The sequence below is a fragment of the Ischnura elegans genome, chromosome 8, assembly GCF_921293095.1.
Source record: "Ischnura elegans chromosome 8, ioIscEleg1.1, whole genome shotgun sequence".
Taxonomy (NCBI): Eukaryota; Metazoa; Arthropoda; class Insecta; order Odonata; family Coenagrionidae; genus Ischnura; species Ischnura elegans.
Genome location: NC_060253.1, coordinates 19,687,713 through 19,710,672, shown reverse-complemented (window position 1 = coordinate 19,710,672; position 22,960 = coordinate 19,687,713). Strand labels below are relative to the sequence as shown.

The window sequence follows — 22,960 nt, the reverse complement described above, 5'->3', positions numbered from 1 at the left end:
TCATTTATCTGACGGGTCCCATATTATGTATAAACAGTAGACTCCCGATTATCCGGCTGCGGTTTATCCAGGTTGGGGATTATCTGTGCATAATTTTCACTCTCACTCAAGTTTTCCGCAATCTTTTAAAAAAAAATCGGACAAAAACTTATCGGAATTAGGGTATTAATTCTAGGATACACCGGGCTTATTGTTTGCGTTAGAACCCCCTTCGTAAAACGGAAGCGATAACGCGCTAGCTGCATTCACGAGAGCACTGTGTTCCTGTTTTTCAAGCCTCACAGTGCGTGACCGCAGTCCTTGATCCCAGATACACGTTGTGCAGCAGTTGCAACCCGGTAACTTGTGCGAGACGCGACTAAGTGGCGTGCTGCCTGACAGCGTAGTTTCCAATGTTGAGCAATGGTTTCGAAGCATTCGCCCAACCAACTTATCTGTATCCACAATCACACAGCCACGGATGTGTGGTTTTCAAAACCATGCCTTACATGGAGCATTAATAATATGAGTACAACCATGTTATTGCCGCTAAAAAGATTGCGAAATGACGAAGAAAGCTCTCAATGAGTTCCAATTCCTTAGAGGAATGATAAAAATGGGTCACTTTGTTATGTTTATCAGGTAAAAAAACTCGACTACGAAAAACTATTCGATATTTTTTCTGCCGTTGGGTGTATGAGCGAATATCTACTTCTTCGCGCTCGCATTCGAAAATTAACGTAATCACTTGAAATATGGTTATCACTTACGTGAGTACGGATTTACGTCAAGTCAAGACATTCGTAACTCGGGGGATGCCTGTATGTTTATACATATCTTTTCTGTGACCAATGAAATATTATTATTATTATTATTTTAGCATGGAGATAATCACTCCATAGGAGTGTCATTCTACCAGACTGACCTGAGCTTGATTTGTGTGTGCTTCTGGAGTTGGTTGACCTGGGTTCATTGGTGCCACAAATGATTGGTTGACCACTGGTTCCTTGTTGATGATAGGGCTGGGTTGTACTAAAGTAGGGCTTGGCTCCACTGTATTCCTATTTACAATTGTAGCAATGGCATTTCCCTTCGGCACCTCACTGGTTGTTTCTGAGAAAAGAATAATAGAAAAAAAGGTCATTAAGAAAAATTCTTCTCCATGCACCATTGCTTTCAATACAAGATAGTAGGATTGGATGCATCAGATCCAAATCTCTCCAGATACTAAGTTTCACTGAGAAGAGACATTGGATCTAAATTCAATGAAAAAAAAAATTGGGATCTGGATTCACAAATTTAAAAAATGCTCATTAGTGAATGAAGCATCTTAACACGTTCCGGACAGATGACGAAGATTCTCGTCATTTAGGCGCGTCAACCTAAACAATTTTAAAGCGTACAATACGTATTCGTTAGTACGTTTTCAGTTGTTGTTAGTTATTCATAATGAATTGATGCATCATAACGTTTGATTGGGTAAAGTTATATTCTAAACATTAGCTTTTTAATAGAGATGGGTCGAATAGCAGATTTCTCGAATTCGAATATTGAATTCGAATATTAAATCATTGCTCGAATATTCGAATACCTCGAATACTAAATGATGAATGCTGGAATGTTTGACTCGGTTGCCTATGCAGCAGCCAACACAAGATTTTGGGGAGTAATTTTGATTTCCTTTAAATGATTCGAACAGGAATTTAGCTGATTAATGAATATTTTAATTTTATGGAAACAATTGGGCATATTATTAATTCAACTAACATTGCTTTACCCCCACTTCTGCTGCCAGGTGCTAGCTGACAATCTGAGGCATTTTGCAAAATACAAGCTCTATTCCACCGGATTTCTTCAATTATTTTCAGTCTATCTTTGGGAGTTCTCACGAGATAAGATGATGAATTGGAATTGCTATCAGGGAGAAACCAAATATTCTGAGAAAATATCCCTTTGTCTGGGACTGTAACAATACAGATTTATAGCACCACTCATTAATTGTAGCTTGATATATGCTTTCGGAAAAAAATACCGCATCAACTTCCGAGAAGCTCTGCTGCTCATATCGAGTTTCGCCAGAATGCTAAGTCTCCGTCGTATTTTGACATTTATTTCTTTGCGTAAAATGCTTAAATAAACTCAGAAATACGTCGTGTTTGGTCTTATTCTTTTTGCAATTACGCGCACATTACTAATATTTCAATTCAATAAAGGTGTAACATCAATTGACGATAGTCATTCTTAGACACCTTTTGTGCTAATAGATGACTCATGCAGCGGTTGACCTCCACAGAAATGGGGAACTTCGAAGCTGGTAGGAAAAAAAGGTCAGTGGGGGAGAAAAGGGAGGGCCCGAAACACGTTTCTATTGTTCTCGTGTAACTTGGTATTTTTTCGAAGCTAAGGTCTTCGTAATATGATCCCTGCGCAAGCTGTGACCTTTTTTTTATTTCGAAGAAGAGGAAAGGGCTCAGAGGGGGGGGCTAGTGCTGAGTGGAGAGGGATACCGGATCTTGGGAAATGCGCTAATGTAAGTATCCCACGGTACTCACACAGCAGTTGACCTCCAGAAATGGGGAACTTCGAAGCAGGTAACCAGAAAAAGGTCAGTGGGTGAGGAAAGGGGGGAGGGCGTGAAACACGTTTTTATTGTTCTCGTAACTCGATATTTTTTTCGAAGCAGTGGTCTTCGTCATGCGATCCCTGCGCGAGCTGGGACCTTTTGTTTGATTTCGGAGAAGAGGAAAGCCTCAGAGCGGGTGAGGCGAGTGCTGAATGGAGGGGGATAGCGGATCGTGGGAAATGCCCTAAGGTTGCTATCCCACGGCACTGAGGTTCTCCTATCGGGGGGAATCGGGGATTTTCGGATTTTTTCACCCGACCATTTTCGGTTCCCCTCGTCGAACTCTTTTCACCGCTAAAATCCACGAATTTTATGTAATTCGTCAACTTGCGTAAATCGGCGCTGCGAGCACTAAATGACTACAGTTCTCTACATTTTTCCGAGTCAACTACCAACGACGTGCGTGCGACAGTGTATGACGCGAAATTCAAAGTATTCGAGGTATTCGAGGCGGTACTTTTCGCATAACTATTCGAAACCTCGAATATCGAATACTTTCTAATATTCGAGGTATTCGAGTATTCGCGGATACTATTCGCACATCTCTACTTTTTAACCATGTTTAAACCAAAGGCATATTTCCAATTTCAACACCTCCACCCAGAATTGGCATTCCTAGGAATTTAAATACCTCAGTACAGAACGTGTTAAGTGAAGGAATAAAAAGATCAGAATTCCAGCTCTCTAATGGCACACATCGAATATGATTTAGAATGGTTAAGCCATGTCCATGGTTAATACACAGGGGTCAAAAACCCCAAAAATACAATTACAGTACTTTCTTGATAATTTGGCACTTCACCTCTCTGGCCCTGGCAGTATTCCAGTATTTTTAAACAGGCATCTACTAAGTAGGTAGCTCAGTAATTTTGAGTAGTCTACTTTGCAGGAGAGCCTAGTCCAACTCGAAAAACAGGGGAAGTACTTCTTACTGAGAGGGGAATTTCCACTTCATTGGAATAATGTGGACTACTGATACGAAACAATACAGTGCTGTAATGTAAGTTTAATTTTTCTTTATTGTAGTTGTACTTTACGATAACACTTCAATTACGTGTATGTACTAATGCACTGTATTATTTTAAAATAATGTAGTAACACAATAAAACATAGGTTCTGCAGTTTGATTGCACCATCATTAGTTATTTCCAATTTTTCGGTAATCCAGCTGTGCTCTGGTCTGATTATTTGCCGGATTACCAAGAGATTATAAGTCTCAATACATGCATTAGATTGTCATAAACATCTGCTGTGAAAGGATTTAAGTAAAGGCAGCATGCATTATCACCTCCAGAAAGAGCGGCTTTCTCCTGAAGTTCCTTCTGTTTCTGCAGAGCCATCAGCTTCCGTCTCTGCTCTTTCCTCCTCAAGACTTCCTCCCGCAACTGTTTCTGTCTCTCTATTTTCTTCTGGTACTCCAAGACTTCAGGATCCAATGGTGCTGCAGGTTTAGTGTTGTTATCCGCTTCCTTCTGCAAAAGAACAGAAAATATAACGACATGATAACAAGCCCATTCAATCACTGAAAGTAGCTATGCATGTAATCTTCCTCAACATGCACAGCCTTCAACAGGGATCGAGCAACCTTGAAAGTGTGATTTTTTGTCTGAAAGTATGATTTTTTGTCTTGACATGTCCTATATTTGTATATGCACTACCACAAATCTCTGGACAAATAAATGTATTATTATTATTATTTGGCAAGCCAAAGTTGGAGGTGCCTTACTTTTGTTCATTCCTTGATTGATTCAGTGGCGAAAACATATGGAGGGCACAAGGGGTGAAATTGCAGAACCACAGCAGTTACTTTTTCATATCATAAGATAGCATTGTCTTGTATAGGTGTATAATCAGTTGAAATAAATCTATCTAAAATTTTGTACGTAACTTGATTATTTTTCATTGTGATACAAGAATAGGTACCTCAAAATATCCGTTGCACCACCCCTAGGGTTTTTCTGTATCTGTTAATGGATTGATTCCATTAATGAGTCTTGTTTTTCTCTTTTCTGACAAGGAGACATAACAAGAGTGATGTTAAGGATGTGAATGCTGATATTATTTTCTGATATTATACAGGTAATGTAGAAATAAGGTTGTGGCTTTCATCCCCATAGGTTCAGGTTCAAGAGAGATTGCAAGTAAAGATTTGGCACCATAATCCAAATAATCTTGGTTAAGAGTGAAGTCCATCTTAGCTTCAAAATAACAGCGGAAGGCATCCATAAGCTTTAATTACATAACTTCAGATTGACTGCTGCAGTAGTACATGCTGGGAAATGCAAAGTACTTAGGTTTTAAGAATGACTTTAAAAAGGAAATGATGATTTAAATAGGATTGGTGTAAATAATCTTACAATTCACGGTGTGTTGTGGTGGTTACAAAACTACTTACAAGAATAAATTCTGATTAATTACAGAAACAACAGTTAAATCATAATTGCAATGAGCGTGCTTTGAGTTCTTGCAATTATTCCTTAAAAATAGGAATATAAAAATTGAACATGACAGAAATGGACTCAGGCTTCCCACAATCAACAAAATTGCAACAAATCAATTAATATGTAAATTAAAAATCGAAAAGGATCGAATAGCAAATAATTACATCTGTCATGGTATAAATTGTACCTCGACGGATGTATTCAGGTTGCCTAATTAGTCACATAAAGTCCCAGAGAGTTGGTTCAAGGGCTATATACGGAGAAATAAGTTAATTATAAAAATAAAATAATTAATTTCTAGATCGTACCAAGAAAAAAACTTTGTGTTACAAGAATTATTTCAAATGTAAGTCCAGGTAAGAGAAGGGGAATTTCACAAATTTTTTTTTAATTTTGTACATTTACACAAAAAGTTAATTTTGTACAAAGCTACTAAACATGAAGCAAAATCAATTTAACTCCACAGAAATTCAGTTATATGAAAAAGTTGTTTGCATGCATTAAGTCATAATAAATCCCCATACTTTCTACTGATAAATGAAATTTCACAGCACAGCACATGAAAACTTACTGCATTGGCCTCCTTGTCACTTGTAGTGGTGGTATCAGGTAAAGTGTCCACTGTTTCCACTTCAAGCAAGTTATTTTTCACTATTTTCCTCTGCAATGAAAAAGGCATTAAATGAGAAGATATAAAGAAACCCCAGCATAAATACCAAAGCAATTAAGCAAGTATAATCAGAAAATATTTGTTACACCGCAGGTCATGATACAAATGATTTGAATATGTATGCCCAAGTTCCGACATGCACTCCATGAAATGTTTACCTCTAACTCTATAGATATCTTTAAGAGCTTCATGGAGAACTTCATATTAAAACACCACTATATTTCCAGGTCCAGCAGAAATGATAAATTTAGAGATATTTTGCTAAATGGATAGATCAGGGAATTCATTTTCTCCCTGAAAAATAAAGGACTTCAATACAGGGTGGGGCAGCATGTGCAGCATTTGGTCGGTTGGTGTTGTAGCAGAGCATTTGTGGTCTTGTTCGACAGGCAGTGCTATAAAGTTTTATTGAGGCACAGTTCAGTCGCCAAAATGTGTTGGAATAGTGAGGAGCATGCGTTTGCCGTTGAGGCCTACTTTTCGAGCGGATGTTCTGTGATCGCAACCCAGCAGGAATGTTAGAGGAATTCTTTTCCCCTCGGCTTAATAGGTTGGACTTGGGGGACATTTGGTCCCAACAAGATGGTGCAACCGCACACACTGCACGAGCATCGATGGCTGTCTTGAGGGAACAGTTCCAAGAACACCTTATCTCAATCAGGGACGATTTCCAGGGGCCAGCCTGATCTCCCAATTTGTCCCCTTGTGATTTTTTTCCATGGGGTTTTCTGAAATCCCGTGTTTATGTGAACCGTCCAAGGACAGGGTTCCCACTCAACCTGAATAACGAAATTCACGGCTTTTTCCAGGTTTTCAAGGTCATTTTTCACGTTTTCACGGTTTTTTTCAGGTTTTCACGGTCACAATTTCGCTTAATTCACGGTCCGTTAATAAGCCAACACTAAGAAAATCACTGGCCGTATATCAACAGAAAATTAACGTACGCAGCAAACGCCGTGAATGTTACCGCCGAAAGGAAAAGTGATATCTGTTATGACGTGATCTATCGTTTGCAAAATTCAGGGCGGACTCAAGGACCAGCCCAACCGCGCTCTTGCCTGGACGCGAATACCCTTCGGACCTTCTTCCGTCCAGACACCCGAGGTCCTTTTTTAATTTTCTCGCCAAGAGATTGTTTTTTGCGCACGTTGTTATTACTGCACAGTAACCGAATTTCCCCCACCCCAATCTTTCTTGTTTAATGGAAAATATTTTATTTAAATTGTTTATAGAATATAATAAATTGATTCTCTCTTATTTAACGGGAAATATTTTATGAAAATTGTTTATAGAACATAATTAATCAAAAAACAATTTCATACACCGTATTAGCACGAATCTAAGACGAACACGATTCTAAGACTACCCTCCTTTTTTGGAACTCCACTAGGGGAAAATTTTTTTTTTCCTAATAACAATACGATTATAAAATGAATGCGGAAAAACGATCAATGCTTTATTTTTTTGCTAGGTTGCCTATGTCCCAGGAAACGCAGGATTTTGGCGAGTAATTAAGATATTCATTAAAGGTTTCAAACAATATTTTAGATAATAACAGGAATAGTAGTACTTTATCAAGACACATAGGTCAAATTGTTGATTCGACCCATCTCTTTTTAAAAATTCTGAAGGAAAACGCCACCTCACTAAAAAAATGTGTGCTCTCCACTCGGCATTTACACTGCTATTATGGATTTCAGTCTGATGTAAAAATTCTTATCCATCAAACACCATTTCCAGTACAGGTATTCATGAGAGCAATGTGCATGTTGTGCCTAAAACAACCGCATTCGCTGGCACAGTGACTGGTTGTGAGATGGATCACGAAGGCCAAAAATAGTCTATTACTTGAATTGTTCCTGTCTAATGAATATATTTTTAATATAATTGAGGTAGTGTGTAAAGAGTGAACAATGTTGCGTTAATCGTCAGTGGCACGCTCATCTAGATCTTCGCCATCATATCTCTACTTGTTTTCTCCAGGTAGCTCACTCTACCCCCACCCCTACCGTCATGTGCTAGCAAACAACCCAAGGCGCTCTGCAATATTCACGCGAATCTAGCCCGGATTCTTTTCTTCGTGTTCAATTATTTTCAGTCCATCTCTTAAAGTTCTCAATAGCTTCTTCAGAGGGGCCAAGGTCCGAAGACCAATAAAATTAAACTAGTGAAAATGAAATCTGACTTTATTAAACCCACATGGAAAACACTCGGTGGTTCGAAGTCCAGCCACCCTGGAAAGTAGGGAACCACTCGTACGAGGTGAAGTTCGGAACTGATGCTATCGCGTACGGGGGTACGCAGAGCATACTGAAGAGGGCGAAGCGTGACCATATGACTGCGCCATGAAATTTTTTACCCTAAAGATACCCATTCTTTTCTAACTATCGTAGCGCCAGATGAGCAGATGAATTCGAATTGTTAGTAGGGAGAAAAAAAAAAATCCTGAGAAGATATCCCTTCGTCAGTAACTCTGACAAGTGAGACTTATAGTATAGCTCGTAAATTGATAACTGATAACAACCTGATATCATGTTTCCGGGACAAAATGCCGAATTAACTGTCGAGATGCTCAGCTACGAGGATATCGCGTTTTGCCAAAAATCACCATCGTATTTTTCCATCTATTTCCTTGCTTAAAATACGTCGTGTTTGGTCTCGTTTTTTTTAAATTACGTGCAAATTACTAACATTTCAATCTAATAAAAGCATAATAGCAATTGCTGAATATCATTGTTAGATACCTTTTGGGCTAATAGGTGACTCATGCAGCAGTTGACCTCCAGAAACTGGGAACTTTGAAGGAGTTAGGCTGAAAGAGGTCAGTGGGTGAGAAGAGGGGGGAGCGCGAAACAAGTTTCTATTGTTCTCGTGTAACTCGATATTTTTTTCGAAGCTAAGGTCTTCGTAATACAATCCCTGCGCGAGCTGGGACCTTTTTTTTTATTTTGAAGAAGAGGAAAGCGTCATAGTGGGAGGTGAATGCTGAATGGAGGGGGATAACGGATCTTGGGAAATGCGTTAATGTTACTTTCACACGGCACTGAGCATCTCCCAATGGTAGTTCCATCTCTTGGAAAGATTCCAACTATGTGCTTGTCGTTATTATAGTCTATTCATTTATGTCTGCGGGTGAGCTTTCATGAGAGCACGCACGCTCTCGGATGGCTTCGTTGTTGGGGAGGGGTAGTACCGAGAGAGAGAGAGAGGAGGAGCGAACATAATGTTGCCAAATATACATAGCCGCCCTACTTTGTCACTGAAAACGTGTGAGCCATGGGTGGCCACAGCTAATTTGGCCCTGGCGCCGAGACAATAAACCCGCTAATTTGGAAGGTATTAGGGATAATCCTCTCTCAGAAGCCCATGACATTGTCACCTACCGGGCTGAATGAGATACCGTTGGTGGATGGCATACTTACAAGGAGACTTTGCCTTACTGATGTCAAGAAAGAAGATGAAACCTTTTTTATTTGAAAGTAGACACTTAGATAGGAATACTGTTGAAGGGTTTTGTCCATATACGCCCAGGTTTGAGAAAAGCATTTTAAAATTTAAAAATATGGTCACGTTGTATTTAATTAAAAAATTTTCGTATATTGTTTAACACGATTTGGCCGAGTGGTAGCGTGCCGTGCTTCTGTTATGAAAGACCAGGGTTCGAAACTCGGAGAGAATAAATTTTTTCCATTCTGCCAACTCCTCCATTTTTTTGTTATTTGTTCCATCTTCTTCAGATTTGTTCATTTAGGATGTGTTACATTTTTTTTACTTGACTGCTTTTTGAGAATAAGCCCTAAACTGACATTTATGTCACAAGCTAACCCTAAGGTTTCATCTTCTTTCATGACATCAGTAAGGCAAAGTCTCCTTATTAGTCACATACAAGAAGAATGCGTGAGGTTTGGCAACACTGCTCCATGAGCAGATTCACCATGTTCACTCGGTGGAGGTCTGAGAGCGACTCACTGACGCCACGCCCACTGTTTGCTGATTGGCATAGACAAAATCAATGTCGAGAAACTTTCCCTCCCCACATCTCCACTTTCTTTGGCCACACCAGCTCACCCGCAGAGATAAAATAAACAGAAATAGCCATAAATGGCACATTGTATTTATTTCGTCTCATTTTCGTCAAACGATGGATGCGGGAAAATTATGCGTCGGAACCGCGATCTTCAAACGATCAATGCGAGAAACGATACTTTGGGGAACGATAGATGTGGGAAAAAATAACATTGTCTATAAGGAACTTTATTTGGGACCAGAAACGGCGAACGATCAATGCGGGAACGATAGATCGAGGTTCCACCATATAACTTTCTTTTGAAAGCGGCAGTGTAATGACTTCTTTTCTCTGCTATCGTAATACTCTGAAACCAAAACTGAATCGATCTCTCTAATCAAAGGCAAATCATGCTCCCTTCTTGCCGTTGCTCTGGGACAAATGGAACGACTTTGTAGCAGTTTATATCGCGACGGCATTGAGGCTTTAACGACACAAACAAACAGCATAACCTTAGATAGCACAAAGCAGAGGAACTGGATCACCACCAACAGTAAATAACTCCACACAAACTTTCCGGTTGCGACGTAAAACTGGCAAGTCCCAGGTCGACGCATGCGAAAATCGTGTAATGCTGTGTTGCCATAAGTGGAAATCTTCTCTCGTTTTCAGGGTCTTAAAGGCCGCAACGCACGAGAATTAGTAACGTCGCGCCGAAAGCTCGCTGTCGCCCGGTACAAACGCAGGGAGCGTAGTGTTCACAGCGCATAGCAGGTTGTCAAGGTTAGTGGTCTTCCAATCACAGGATTGAGGGTGTTGAATAATCGTTCAAATTTTTCGACACTAAGGCCATCTAGATTTAGTTTCGAAAGTGGTCGCTGCAGCCAGTGGGAAGCCTAATTGGGTGGAAGGGGGACTATGCAGTGATTGAGGGAGGGGAAACCAAGCCAGTCGAGGAAAGAAAACAAGAAGTGGTGTCATATTTCAGGAGGGGGGAGAGAAAAACCCTGCGCTGGGAAAAGATGTTTTTTTTTTCTTCAGGCAACATTCGTTCCCAAGCTTTTCTGACCCATGCGACGATGCTCGCCACAATGAATAGAGGTGCGCTCACTACAAACGAAGTTGAAAATTTCTAGGAAGGTATTATTATCAAGATTGAGAGATTTTTAAGGTTTTAAAATGAAATTCACAGCTTTTTCCTGTTTTTTTCACGGAAGACAAAATTCACGGCTAAATCACGGTTTTAAGGTTTTCACGGTTGAGTGGGAACCCTGTTCGTGCATACTTGATCTCATTTTTGTCAAACGATGGATGCGAGAAAATTTTAAGTCGGGACCGCGATCTTCAAAGGATACTTCAGCGAACGATAGATGCGGGAAAAAATGACATTGTCTATATGGAACTTTATTTGGGACCAGGAATGGCGAACGATGAATGTGGGAAAACGATGAATGCGGGAACGATAGATCAGGGTTCCCCTGTATAAGAATGCCTAGTCTTCCAAGCAATCAAGGTTTATTAAAAAATTCAAGCCATAGTCAAATAGGCATATTTAGGTTATTTAGAGACCACACTTGCAAGCACACCTTAATTCCTCATTTTACTATGCATCCTCCAACAGGTTAATCATCAATGGTACCCTTAAGAGCCCCCACCAGGCACCTATTCATGAGGTTAGCGCTGAAACATGCAGATTATGCTTACCACCTTTCTTTTCTTTGGAGGTGACACCTTGATGGCCTGAGAAGGATTATCTTGAAGAGGAGGCCTTTTAGGAGGGAATGCATCCTCCCCCACTGGTTTTGGTAGCGCCATCGGCCTTGTGTTTGGAGTTCCCATCCCTCTCCGGGCTCCCATGCCTCCACGGCCCTGTGACATGTGACCAGCTCCTCGGTTCGGCCGCACACCTGCGTCACAATGGAAGAAAGGACCAAGAAAAAGTCATAAGCCATGACCAGCAATCTTAACTGGTATAAGGCACTGAGCACACCAGAGGCATACAACATATGTTACAATTAGAGATACAACATGCGAAAATCCATGGTTTCTTCACTCATTATTTCATTTATACCCTGGGAAAGGGCCAACCCACATTGACACACCAACTCGAGTAAGATCACTGACTTTACGCCATGTTGGACCTGGACTATGGGTTAAAAGGGTGACTTGCCTTAGCTGTTGTGCTCTTGCCACTATCAGCAAGTATTAGTCAGGGTAAACATAGGCTTGGTACAATGAACCAAGATAAGAGACAAGAATATCATCAACATTTCCTTACGCAGGTAGACTGTTCCCTCCTTCGCTGATGGGAACATTATTACCACATAATCTTATGTCATACAAGACATACAAATGACCAGCACAATTATAGAATATTGCTTGATTAAAAGCATAGAATACCCTTAAGAATATCAGCAACATTTAATTTCCCAGACCTGATGTCAACTCTGCTTACTGGAAAATTTTTACCACATTACCTAATTTCAAATAAGAAATCAGAGGAACTAAGACAAATCATATTTCATAAATTTAAATGTTTGGAATCTTCCATACAAACAAAAAAACATAATTTTGTGTTTCCCACTGGTTTATTACAAATTAAACGACCAAAAACACTGCCTTCACACTGAAGACTTCACTTAAAGCTGCACATGACTCACTCAGGATGACAATCACAACACGACTTTTTTTAGGATAAGTTAGTCATACTCGACTTCTGAATGACTTAGCTCCATTAGGTCTTCAATATAGGAAGTACCCAAAGTTGGGATCAGAAGCGGGAGCAAAATATTGCGTAAAGACAAATCAGCTGGCTTACAAGACCATCATCCTGGTGCTGCATTTGCGGAAGAATGCAGATGAAAAAGTACTACCTGGTAGATTCAATCAACTCTAGCAAAAATGTCATGAGAATGTTCTTGTTGATTAGAAATTACAGATTTAGATAATCACTTCCAAAAACTGCCATGAAAAAATGTTAAATTTGGTAAAAAATCATGAGTGGGAAATTTTTTTACTACCCTAAATGAAGGAAAACTGTGCAGAACTGCCAAACAAGACAATTTTCACAAATTTAAAATTTGGGAATGAATCAGGACCTTAACATGTTGCGGACTGGTCACGGAGATCTCCGTGTTTTGCGTGCCGAATGCTGAGGACCGGCCACGGAGATTTCCGTGTTTTCACATGTGATAATAAAACTTACTCTGCTTCTTTTAATATTAGTTACTTATGTTCGCATTTGCTTCTGGTGTATTTCAGAATGTGCTTTCATTGATTTAGATTAGTTTTATACCATTCAAATTATAAATTTATTAATATTTTTTCGATGAACGTAATCCACTTTTAGAGATTACTAATGTATAAGATCAAAATGTCACTAAGCCATAACGTGTGAAAAAAACTCGATTAAAAATTCATTTTTTTATAACAGCAACTCTCTAAATTCTACAATGTTCTGAATCTACGAATTATTATATTTTAGATGATAAGGAATAATTTTGGTTGAATTTTTTTTGGTCCTTTTATTTGGCTCTAACAAAATCAATTGTCGGTAATTCTCTCATCGCCTACTTTGCGCCATACATCATAATGTATGAGCTACATTACAATGTATGGCGCAAAGTGAATAATGCATGTTTCACCTCTGGGTGCATTCGGCTGTCTTTCACACGCGCCATGGTCTGGATTCTCACAAGACATCCTATCTCCAGCGCTCAACGTAAACACATCAACGAGTCTCGAGGGCCAAGGACTATGAGGGTCATTTCAGCGGGACCCTATCTTTCGGTCCTTTATAGAAAAGGACCAGATGGCCACAACGCTTATCTTTGTTAGTCTCCAATGTTTCCCTTTGCTTAGAATGCATATTAGTCTCCATTGGGATGTTCTTGTGTTCTTTACTCTCTTCGTTAGAGATCTGAAGTCACGTAGTTAGTGAGGAATCATTTCCTTGGATGAAAGTTGGTGGACGTTTACCCTATGAAAGTGCATCCATATGTAGCCTACATAAATTTCATTAATTTCCAGCAATAATTCCTCCGTATCTTTTCAACCGAAAAATTACTCCAAAAACAATAAGACCTAGTCTATAGTAATGGCGTCAACTAGTGGTGGTGCTTGCGGAATGACAGAGAAGGATATATACGAAGAACTTTGTGTTGATGCCTTATCAGACATGCCAGATGATTGTGTAGACTAGTGTGAGAGCTAAGATAGTGAAATTGGTTTTGATATTGGTGGAAGACAACCTAAAAGAAAAGCTGCAGTTATTTTAAACTGATGATAGTGACTCGGATGCAAGTGATAGCGATGGTAGCTTAGTGAAAGACACCTCGGTGACATGGAATAAAATTGACCTTCCTGGAAGTTTAGAAGATTTTCAGGGAGTGGCAGGAATCATCAATGCTCCTGATAATTGTGAATGTGTTTTAGAAGTGGCAAAAATGTTTTTTGGGGATGATCTTCTCGAAATGATGTGTAATGAGACCAATTTGTATCGAATGCAGAACGAAGGCAGATACAAGTCTTCGCAGAAAACTGGGAAGTGGAAAAATGTAACGGTGGGAGAGATGAAAGTTTTTTAGCAATTATAATTTTGATGGGAAAAGTCAGGAAAGATTCAATCAAGGAATATTGGAGCACTGATGAATTTATCAGTACACCCATTTTTAGTAACTTGCTCAGCAGGAACAGATTTGAACAAATTTGGAATTCTTGGCATTTCAGTGATAACGAATCAAATTCTGAATCTTCCAATAGGCTACATAAAATTAGACCAATTCTAGCATATTTCTTAGAAAAATTTAAAACTGTGTATATACCTAAACGTGATCTCTCCCTAGACGAAGGAGTAATACCTTGGAGGGGAAGATTGAGATTTAGAACATACAATCCAGGGAAATTTGTGAAGTACGAATTATTGGTGCAAATGGTGTGTGAGAGTGAAAGCGGTTATATTTGCAACGTAGAAATATACACAGCTGAAGGAAAAAAATTAGAGGAAACCATATTGACCCTTTTAGATCCGTATTTACACCTTTGGCATCATGTGTTCCAAGATAATTATTACAATAGCGTACAAATAGCTGAAAATCTTCGAGCGAAAAAAACTCGAGTTTGTGGAACCATCCGTGCCAACAGGGGGCTTCCCACTGAATTTAGGCATGAAATAAAAAGTATGAAGAAAGGTGACTACACATTCTGTAGACGGGAGGAAGTTCTGCCACTTGTGTGGAAGGACAAGAGGGAGGTGAGGATGGTTTCCACAATCCATAACTCGAGTATGGGCGAAGGAAAGCGAAACAGATGGACGGGACAGATACAGAAAAAACCGAATTGTATTTTGGAGTACAATAAGTACATGGGAGGTGTAGATAAAGCTGATATGTACTTGGCTTACTTTTCAGTACTAAGAAAAACTATGAAGTGGACAAAAAAAGTGGTGTTGTGGTTGATCAACTGTGCCCTATTTAATTCTTTTGTGGTATACAAAACATTGAACACTTCTACCCGTTTGACCTTCAAAAAATTTGTTTTGGAAGTAGCCAAGGGCTGGGCCAAATGTGAGCAGGGAAGAAGTGCGTCTTCCAGCGATGATGACACAGAGGGCGAGATAGGAAGGCCGACTCAGCGAGCGCCTAGGCAGGATAACCCGGCAAGGCTAGCAGGGGGAATGATGAAACACACTCTAGAGAAGATAGTGGGGCATGGGAAGAAGAAATATCCATCGTGGATGTGTCGAGTTTGTTCTGCTAACAAACTTAGGAAGGAAACTCGGTATATTTGTGGATTCTGCAAGGTTTCCCTGCACAAAGGAGCATATTTCACCAAATACCATACAAAAACTAAGTACTAACACCTCTGGTAAGTAAAAGGCTTCAAATTTTATTAAAATACGTTAAAAAGTAAACATTTTATGAGGGTTTTTGTGTATCAGTGTCATTTAGGTTAAAGCTCCTTTAAATGCACGGTCCTACCCGATAAGATTAGAATTAAATACCCGGTCCACAACGTGTTAAAAAATCTATGTTACATACAGAGCATTTCTCCTTTTTCCAGCATTTTCTGTGCTCCTTCCTCTGGGTGGTGAAGTTCCAGCCTGTCTGACTGATGTGCACTTTTTTTGCAATACTTGCATTTCATTTTACATACGCCTGACTGTTGAAAGGGATGGATCTTTATTTCATATGGCAAGGCAGCTTTTTCAAGGTGACCGGACAGTAAAAACAAGTTCTTGTGTTAATTTTAGAAGACACCACCTGCCTTGTGATGAAACATCTCTTAGAAGAGAAACATTCATGTGATTTTGACTCTGAGACCATCCACGTGGAGAGGAAAGGCTGAAGATTGGACTTGAAGAGTTAAAAAATTAGAAATTGTGCAAGATGGAGGCATTTACCTGATGAACGAACAAACATTCACCCACTCATCCGAACTACTGTATATGACTGAATATAGTCCCCCCTTTTTTTCCAAAAATGCCTGTGGTAAAAGTAAATGGGGGGGGACTACAGTGAGTCCTCGTTCTACGTCACCCCGTTTAACGTCATATCGCGATAACGTCACGAAAATTTTGAGACCGTCATTCGTTTATCGAACCTTTTCTTCGCGATAATGTCAGGTCTGGTCAGTCTTATAAATTTCGCGCGAGAAAAAATGCGAAGCAGCAGGCGTTGCAGGTTGTTCGTTTTGTGAGCGGTAATACAGTGAGTCTAAACGAAGTGTAAAACGGTGTGTTTATTGTCAATTTCGATTACGTTTATAGCAAATTTTCTGCTAAATGAATTCTTAGGTAGGTGCGCAAATGTTAAGTGCGTAAATGTCAAGTAAAGTCAATGGTTTTCTGGAACCTGAAAAGTGATTTCTAGGAATTTTTCTGTGTAGAACTCGGAGTATTTGTCGTCACTTTTTCGCCGTGTTCTCAATAATCTTGGTTCCTGTAACTGCGACAATGTTTCAGCGATGATGATGCCCAGGCGACGCTCGACCGGGTGACCACCATAGCGAAGCCGAAAGGCAAATGCGGGAAGATACAAAAATGGAGAAGGATGTACGTTGCTGCTGGTATTGCCGTCAATGAAGACAGGGACTCGTATTTATGCCATAGTTTGGCATTCCCATCATAAAAAATGGCCCAAATATGATACGCTAAAATTTTTTCGCGTAGGAATTGTGAGGTCTAAGAGCCGATGTTCACTTTTTACATTGTTTCTCATGGGATATTGTGCTTCGATTAACGTCATTTCGTTTATCGTCACATTTTTCAGGAACGGTAAGTGACATTAAACGAGGACTCACTGTATATTCAAACGCATTTTTTTTACTTTTCCCAAAACTGAAGCCTCAAAATTAGTGGGGGGGACTATATTCGGAGAAATACGGTACATAAATACAGGCGGTCCTCGACTTTCGTACACTCGACTTTCGTACAATTCGCACTTTCGTACGTTCAAAATTGACACCTTTTACTCGACTTTTGTACGCTAAATTCGGACTTTCGGACGCTGGTCCGTAATTTTTTTAAAATTCCCGCTATGTTTATTGCGCATCCCAACATTCAATTGTTTCAAATTGCAGTATCGGCAGTATATGCGAACAATATGAACGTATATAATGAAGGAAATTGTTGGTAATTGACTCTGATCTAGGTGATTTATTTGGGAGAGAGACTGCCTGCTATAGGCTCCTTTATCAAGAGAAGAGGAAAGCCTTCATTGAAGATATTTTTCAAAAGAAGTTGACTAGACATCATCGAATAGCTTTCAATAAAACTATAGTATGACCTTCTTTCTAATTATGTTTTTTTCGTTTGAGTGCTGTTTACACGAATATTACAATAGGAGTCCCCTTGTAATGGAGTCCCCTTGGCTGTTTAATTCATGTAAACCTTCAGCAACGATATTGCACGAAATATCACCCGAATTTCGTTTGTATTAGTACGTAAATTCCGCTCTTTTGGAACGTAACCCCTAATTAGTATGGAAGTCAATGGTTCGACTTTCGTACAATTCGACTTTCGTACAAGTTTTCGGGAACGCATTGTGTACGAAAGTCCTGGACCGCCTGTACAGCTCCTGATTTCAACCATTTTACATTGAGCTTGAGAATGACCTAACGTTTAAAACACATCATACATTATTAAATAAATTTGTGGAAAATTGCCATCTCTCTTTCTAATCAAATCAGGATGTAATTCTACTACAACCTGCCAGCCTCAGTTACTTTTACTATCAGATATTTCTATATGGCATACACCAATAATACACAACTGATAAAAAACATCAATGGCATCACAGGAAATATGCACTAGAACACCATTATGGTCAATATGTTAAAGACTGCTAGAGAATAAATACATCAGTAAGAAAAGCCTAGGAGATAAGAGAGCAGAAAGGAGAGCTCCTTCAAACTGATCTTACTACAGTAAACTCTTGATTATACGAAGCAGAATTTTGCGAAGTTTTCGATTATACAAAGTGATATTGCAGTCCCGGCAAAAAGCCTATGGTAAATACATGGCACTATTCGATTATACGAAATTTTTTGAAATTACAAACCTCGGATCGGTCCCCAGGAACGAATGGCATTCGTTTATACGAAATATGGCGAAATATTTGTCAACAAAACTAGTTACCCTGGCGTAGGTAGCTAAAAAAATCAGCGCTTCGGATTGCGGTTCATCAAAAGTGTGAAATCGTAAATGATAGTACAACTTTGGAGAGAAAGGGTTCGCCTAAAACCTCACGGTAGGAATTTAGGGGAAGTAGGAGTTCAGTAAAAATATCGCGACTGACATAGTGCCCCTATTTACGCGCCTATTCGTAAACATTGCATCGACAATACTTTGTAGTTTAACATGTCAGGAAGGTCGCGCGGGGTATTTTGTACACTCCTACTCAACCCTTTGCACTGCTGTGAACGTACTATGAAGACTACTTGACTACTTTTCGCCGAAGCACTTCGAAGGGTCCTTTATCCGGGACCCTTTCCTCGACGAGCTCACCCTCGCTGGCCCCTCTCTTTGACCCTCCGAGCGGGGGGCCTCCCTCCCCAAAGTGACCGCTCTGACTGCATAAGGAAAATCTATCAATCAATGCCATAATCAAAAAATTATTGTTTGCATCGCACTCCTGCCAATCAGGCAATCAAGTACGTCTCTGAACCGTGTTTCTGCGATGAGAAATAATGATTTTGTTAACTTTGCTAAAATGGCCAAGTTAATAAAATTGCTATTTTTCATTGCAGAAACACGGTTCAAAGACGTACTTGATTTCCTCCACTACAATCGCAAATTGCTGGAAATCGGCCGGATTCCCTTTGATAGCGCATCATGAGGATGTTCTCGAGGTTGGTAATTGATACAACTAGCCTACTAATAATTCTACAACTATAATATCACGGCTATGGTTGATTCGTTACGTTATACCTTAAGGAAGCTGCAGCAGATGAAATCGCGGAGGAGATTAAAGGCTTAAAAGATGATGTTGAAAACTTCTTGGAAAAAGCAGGAAGAGCACAGCATGCAACATCAAACGATTATATTGCCCTAGACGATGATCTCCAGGCTTGCAACAATGGGACACCGGTACCTACGTTGGAAGAAGCAGCGGCCGGGACTAGTCAGAATAGCATTGATAACGAAGATAAAGTGAGGAAGTAATGTCACCAAATAAAAAAAAGCATACGCTGCCCTCCAAACATTAAGATTTTTTGTTCTGGCGAACGACTTAGGTCCCCAATTTCATTCCCACTTATGCAAGTGAGGAACCATGGTGGAAGCGGCGATGGAGAAGGGCAAAAAGAAAAAAAAATAACAGATTTTTTTAGTAATATCTTTTCGTGTATATATTACCCTTCCTGAATAAACAACTTAAATATCTTAAGTATTGGGCTCTATTTACCACCAACTTATTTTTCAGGCTACTCGTAATGAAGACGCACTGCTAACTCTAACCATGAACTTTCTTCTCGCGCGTCTCCCCGTTTTCCCATGCCGAGAGATCTTTCTTTCCAAAGTCTTTGTTTACTTCCTCCCTCGGCCTTCTGCTGATCTTGCTGACACTCACCTTACGCATCCAAAACCCCTCCTTCCCCAGCATTTCTCATTCACTCCCTCCCAAAGGTGACGGAGCTTGAGTGCGTCATAAAAAAATACGCCCCCCAAACGTAGACTGAGGCAGAGCTGAAGGCCCTTTCCCCACCCATCTTTCTCCTGCCCCCTTCACCCCTCGTTATGCTGACCACTTCTTTCCTCAGGCAATCCCCATCCCACTCTTATTCACCCCACCCACTGGGAACTTTCTCCGACTGTGGAGAAGGACATGGTTCATCTTTACCCGCAACAGGGGTAAGTTATTAACCGGAGAGAGGCTGAAGAAGTATCTTCCACTATCGGGGAAATAGTGCCGTGCTTATAATTCTCTCTCTTCTTCTCCGCTGACTTTTCAATTGAAGTTATTTTCTTTGCTCTTTCCACACTATATTTATTTGCGATTATGGCGCGACTATTTTTTAGTGCTAAAACTAAGAAAATCTTTTCTTTATGTCAATGATCCTTTGCATAACTTTCAATACAGCAGAGAAAGGAACACGAAAACTAAATGAGGTGAAGGTACAGGTTTTTGAGTGTCATTTTTGGGAATTCACGAAAGTGAACCAATACTTCACACACGTTGAGAAATGATGAAGAATAAAGTATTTCATAGCAACGTCTGCAAAGATGATGGATCACAGTAGCCGGACGGAGAACTCAAATAGAATTTACTTCAAACATTCGCCAGAAGATAATCATATCCTACGTAATTTATGATCGTAACTGAATCTTAATGAAAATAACTATTGAAAAGGTAGCACATTCAGCTGAAAATACGGAGTAACTCAAAATATTAACTTACGAAGGTTATTTTGGAAATTGGTGAAGGCCCTCGTTTTTCTATTTTTTCTCGTCGCTGAGCGATAGAGGGCGACATAAATGGCGGTTAGGCCAGCTGCCGCTAAAATTCTATGGGTGCTGGAAACAAATATCTATCTTACACGTACTTAATAGTTGCTACTCGCTCTTAACCACAAATTTATAACATTAAATTCTTATAATAAACTTTGCAATACATTATTTGATTACATTTTCTAAACTAGTCGGGAATTTCTTAAGCGATCGTTGATATTGAAGTATGAACATGAAATGGGGATTTTATGGTGGCATAATTATTTAACGATCTTTCACAGTATAAATCGATAACAAAACGCCTTTTCTAAGAATTCTATCGTGAATAACCACCGAAAACATTTAAATAAGGCCACTAAAGACAAAAAAGGGTGGAAGAAACAAAAGCGAACATTTTTTCGTGACTTATGAAAAAGGTTTGAAATTACAAAACTCGATTTTACGAAGTACCAATTTTCCAGTCCCACTGACTTTGTGTAATGTAGAGTTTACTGTATTTTTGGCTCATACGTGAAGATAATAATGTTGACTATCTCAACAGTGAAACTCACTTTGGTGAGGAGGTGGTGCCCGGCTAAACCCTGGCTGCTGCTGCTGGAAGTTTCCCATGTTTCCCTGCCTTGGAAACCTTCCATTGTTGTGCCCGCCAGAATTGCCCCCTCCGGGTCCAGCCGATGACGAGGAGTTGAAGTTACCCTGACGAATTGGACTGTGCTGCATGGAATGCGCTGGATGTGGGCCTTGCTGGACGTTGCCCGAGTGGAAGGGGGGAGGTGGAGCAGACATCGAGCCCACCGATGGGTGGTGGTGCATGGGGGAGCCACCCGGGATGCCACCGGGACGGTCCCCAGGGAGGTACGCCCTGGGTGCGCCACCAGCACCACCACCAAGGTGAAATGGTGATTGCTGCTGGTGTTGCTGTTGGGACATGTGCTGACCACCCAATGGTGACCGGTTGATGGGTGGATCATTCCAGGGCATTTGCTGGAAACAAAAACATGGCTCACAATTTCTCAGTGATTGAAATGAATCAGGTGCACCAGGTTTGCCCCAAAATTCATGAGTTACACTTTTTCCTGACGTGACTGTATTGTGCGAAAAATCCACAGAGGAAAAATCATTCGCCTTGACCGGGATTCGAACCCCGATCCCTCCATTTCCGGCCGAGTGCTTCCAATCCCGGTCAAGGTGAATGATTTCTCCTCTTTGGATTTTTCACACAATTTGTGCATTCCGGGTGACTCCGTAAAAGTTATCACCATGGCTAGTCCCGGTATACTTAAACAAGACTGCACGTGCGATGGTGGTTGGCGTAACATGGTGGAAGTCCTTCATGATGCACAAAGGTTAAGAAAAAGACTTCACTGTTCCACAAAATAAAATAAATTTGCGACCGGTTTCGATACAGCGTATCATCATCTGGCCCAGATAGTGATACTATTATATTTTGTGGAACAGTGAAGTCTTTTTCTTAACCTTTGTGCATCAAGACTGCACGTCGCAGACTGATCACAACCGGTTGGGGTAGGTGGTAGTGATGGGTCAAAAAGATCCGAACATTGAAAACAAACTATAGACTGAAATGAACTGGTATAAAAATGAACAGTTCTCAAGAACTTCCTGTTCATTGCTTGCCAGCGATGCACTTATGCGGTGTGTTCAGGCAAGTAGGTATGCTCATAAGAAACAAACAGCAGAAGTAATTTTCCACACAATTTTATTCACCCAACCAGTTTAAATGTTTACACCTCATTATCAAGAGACATATAGTCAGCACTTGATAAAGATGTGTAAATGTAGAAATTGAATGAGTGAATAAAAAAGTATGGAAAATTACTTTAGGTGTTTGTTTCTTATACAATAAATTTCTAAAAAGTCAAGTCATCAAAAATTTATCTGAGAAGGTATGCCCACGAAGAGATATTTTGAATAGCAGCTCAATCACTAACTTACTCCACAAAGTGCATTGAGGGTGAAACAGATAGTGCTAACAATGCCGACCATCAAAGTACGACGAAGCTGTGCCAGAGACCGCTGAGCCCCTCCCCTTCGTTCTCCCCAAAGCCCCTCCATCTAGCCTCGACACAGAACAACAAACGCTCAGACCAAAATGAACAGCACAACGGCCAAACAGTTAGTCTGGGCATTATTTCATCTAACCATTTGTTTTCCTCTCAGCATTCGTTTCCTCTTGGTGTTCATGTGCATCTTGTCGGTTGCGTTCTTAAGACTGTTCGTGCTCATTTAGACATTTGCGATTATCTACTAATAGGGTCTGCTGGTTTGTCTTTGCGGT

The 22,960-nt window shown here is 40.2% G+C and overlaps 1 protein-coding gene across 1 annotated transcript in view; it reads right to left on the bottom strand.

The window, feature by feature from the left end:
* LOC124163494 overlaps positions 1 to 22,960 on the bottom strand; it is a 45,601-nt gene that overhangs the window by 18,368 nt on the left and 4,273 nt on the right. Inside the window, exons 4-8 of the mRNA XM_046540439.1 lie at positions 21,216 to 21,648; positions 11,424 to 11,626; positions 5,615 to 5,704; positions 3,891 to 4,074; positions 905 to 1,092 (exon numbers count right to left, since the gene is read on the bottom strand). Of these exons, the coding sequence (XP_046396395.1) occupies positions 905 to 1,092; positions 3,891 to 4,074; positions 5,615 to 5,704; positions 11,424 to 11,626; positions 21,216 to 21,648 (1,098 nt within the window). The remainder of the gene's footprint in view (positions 1 to 904; positions 1,093 to 3,890; positions 4,075 to 5,614; positions 5,705 to 11,423; positions 11,627 to 21,215; positions 21,649 to 22,960) is intronic.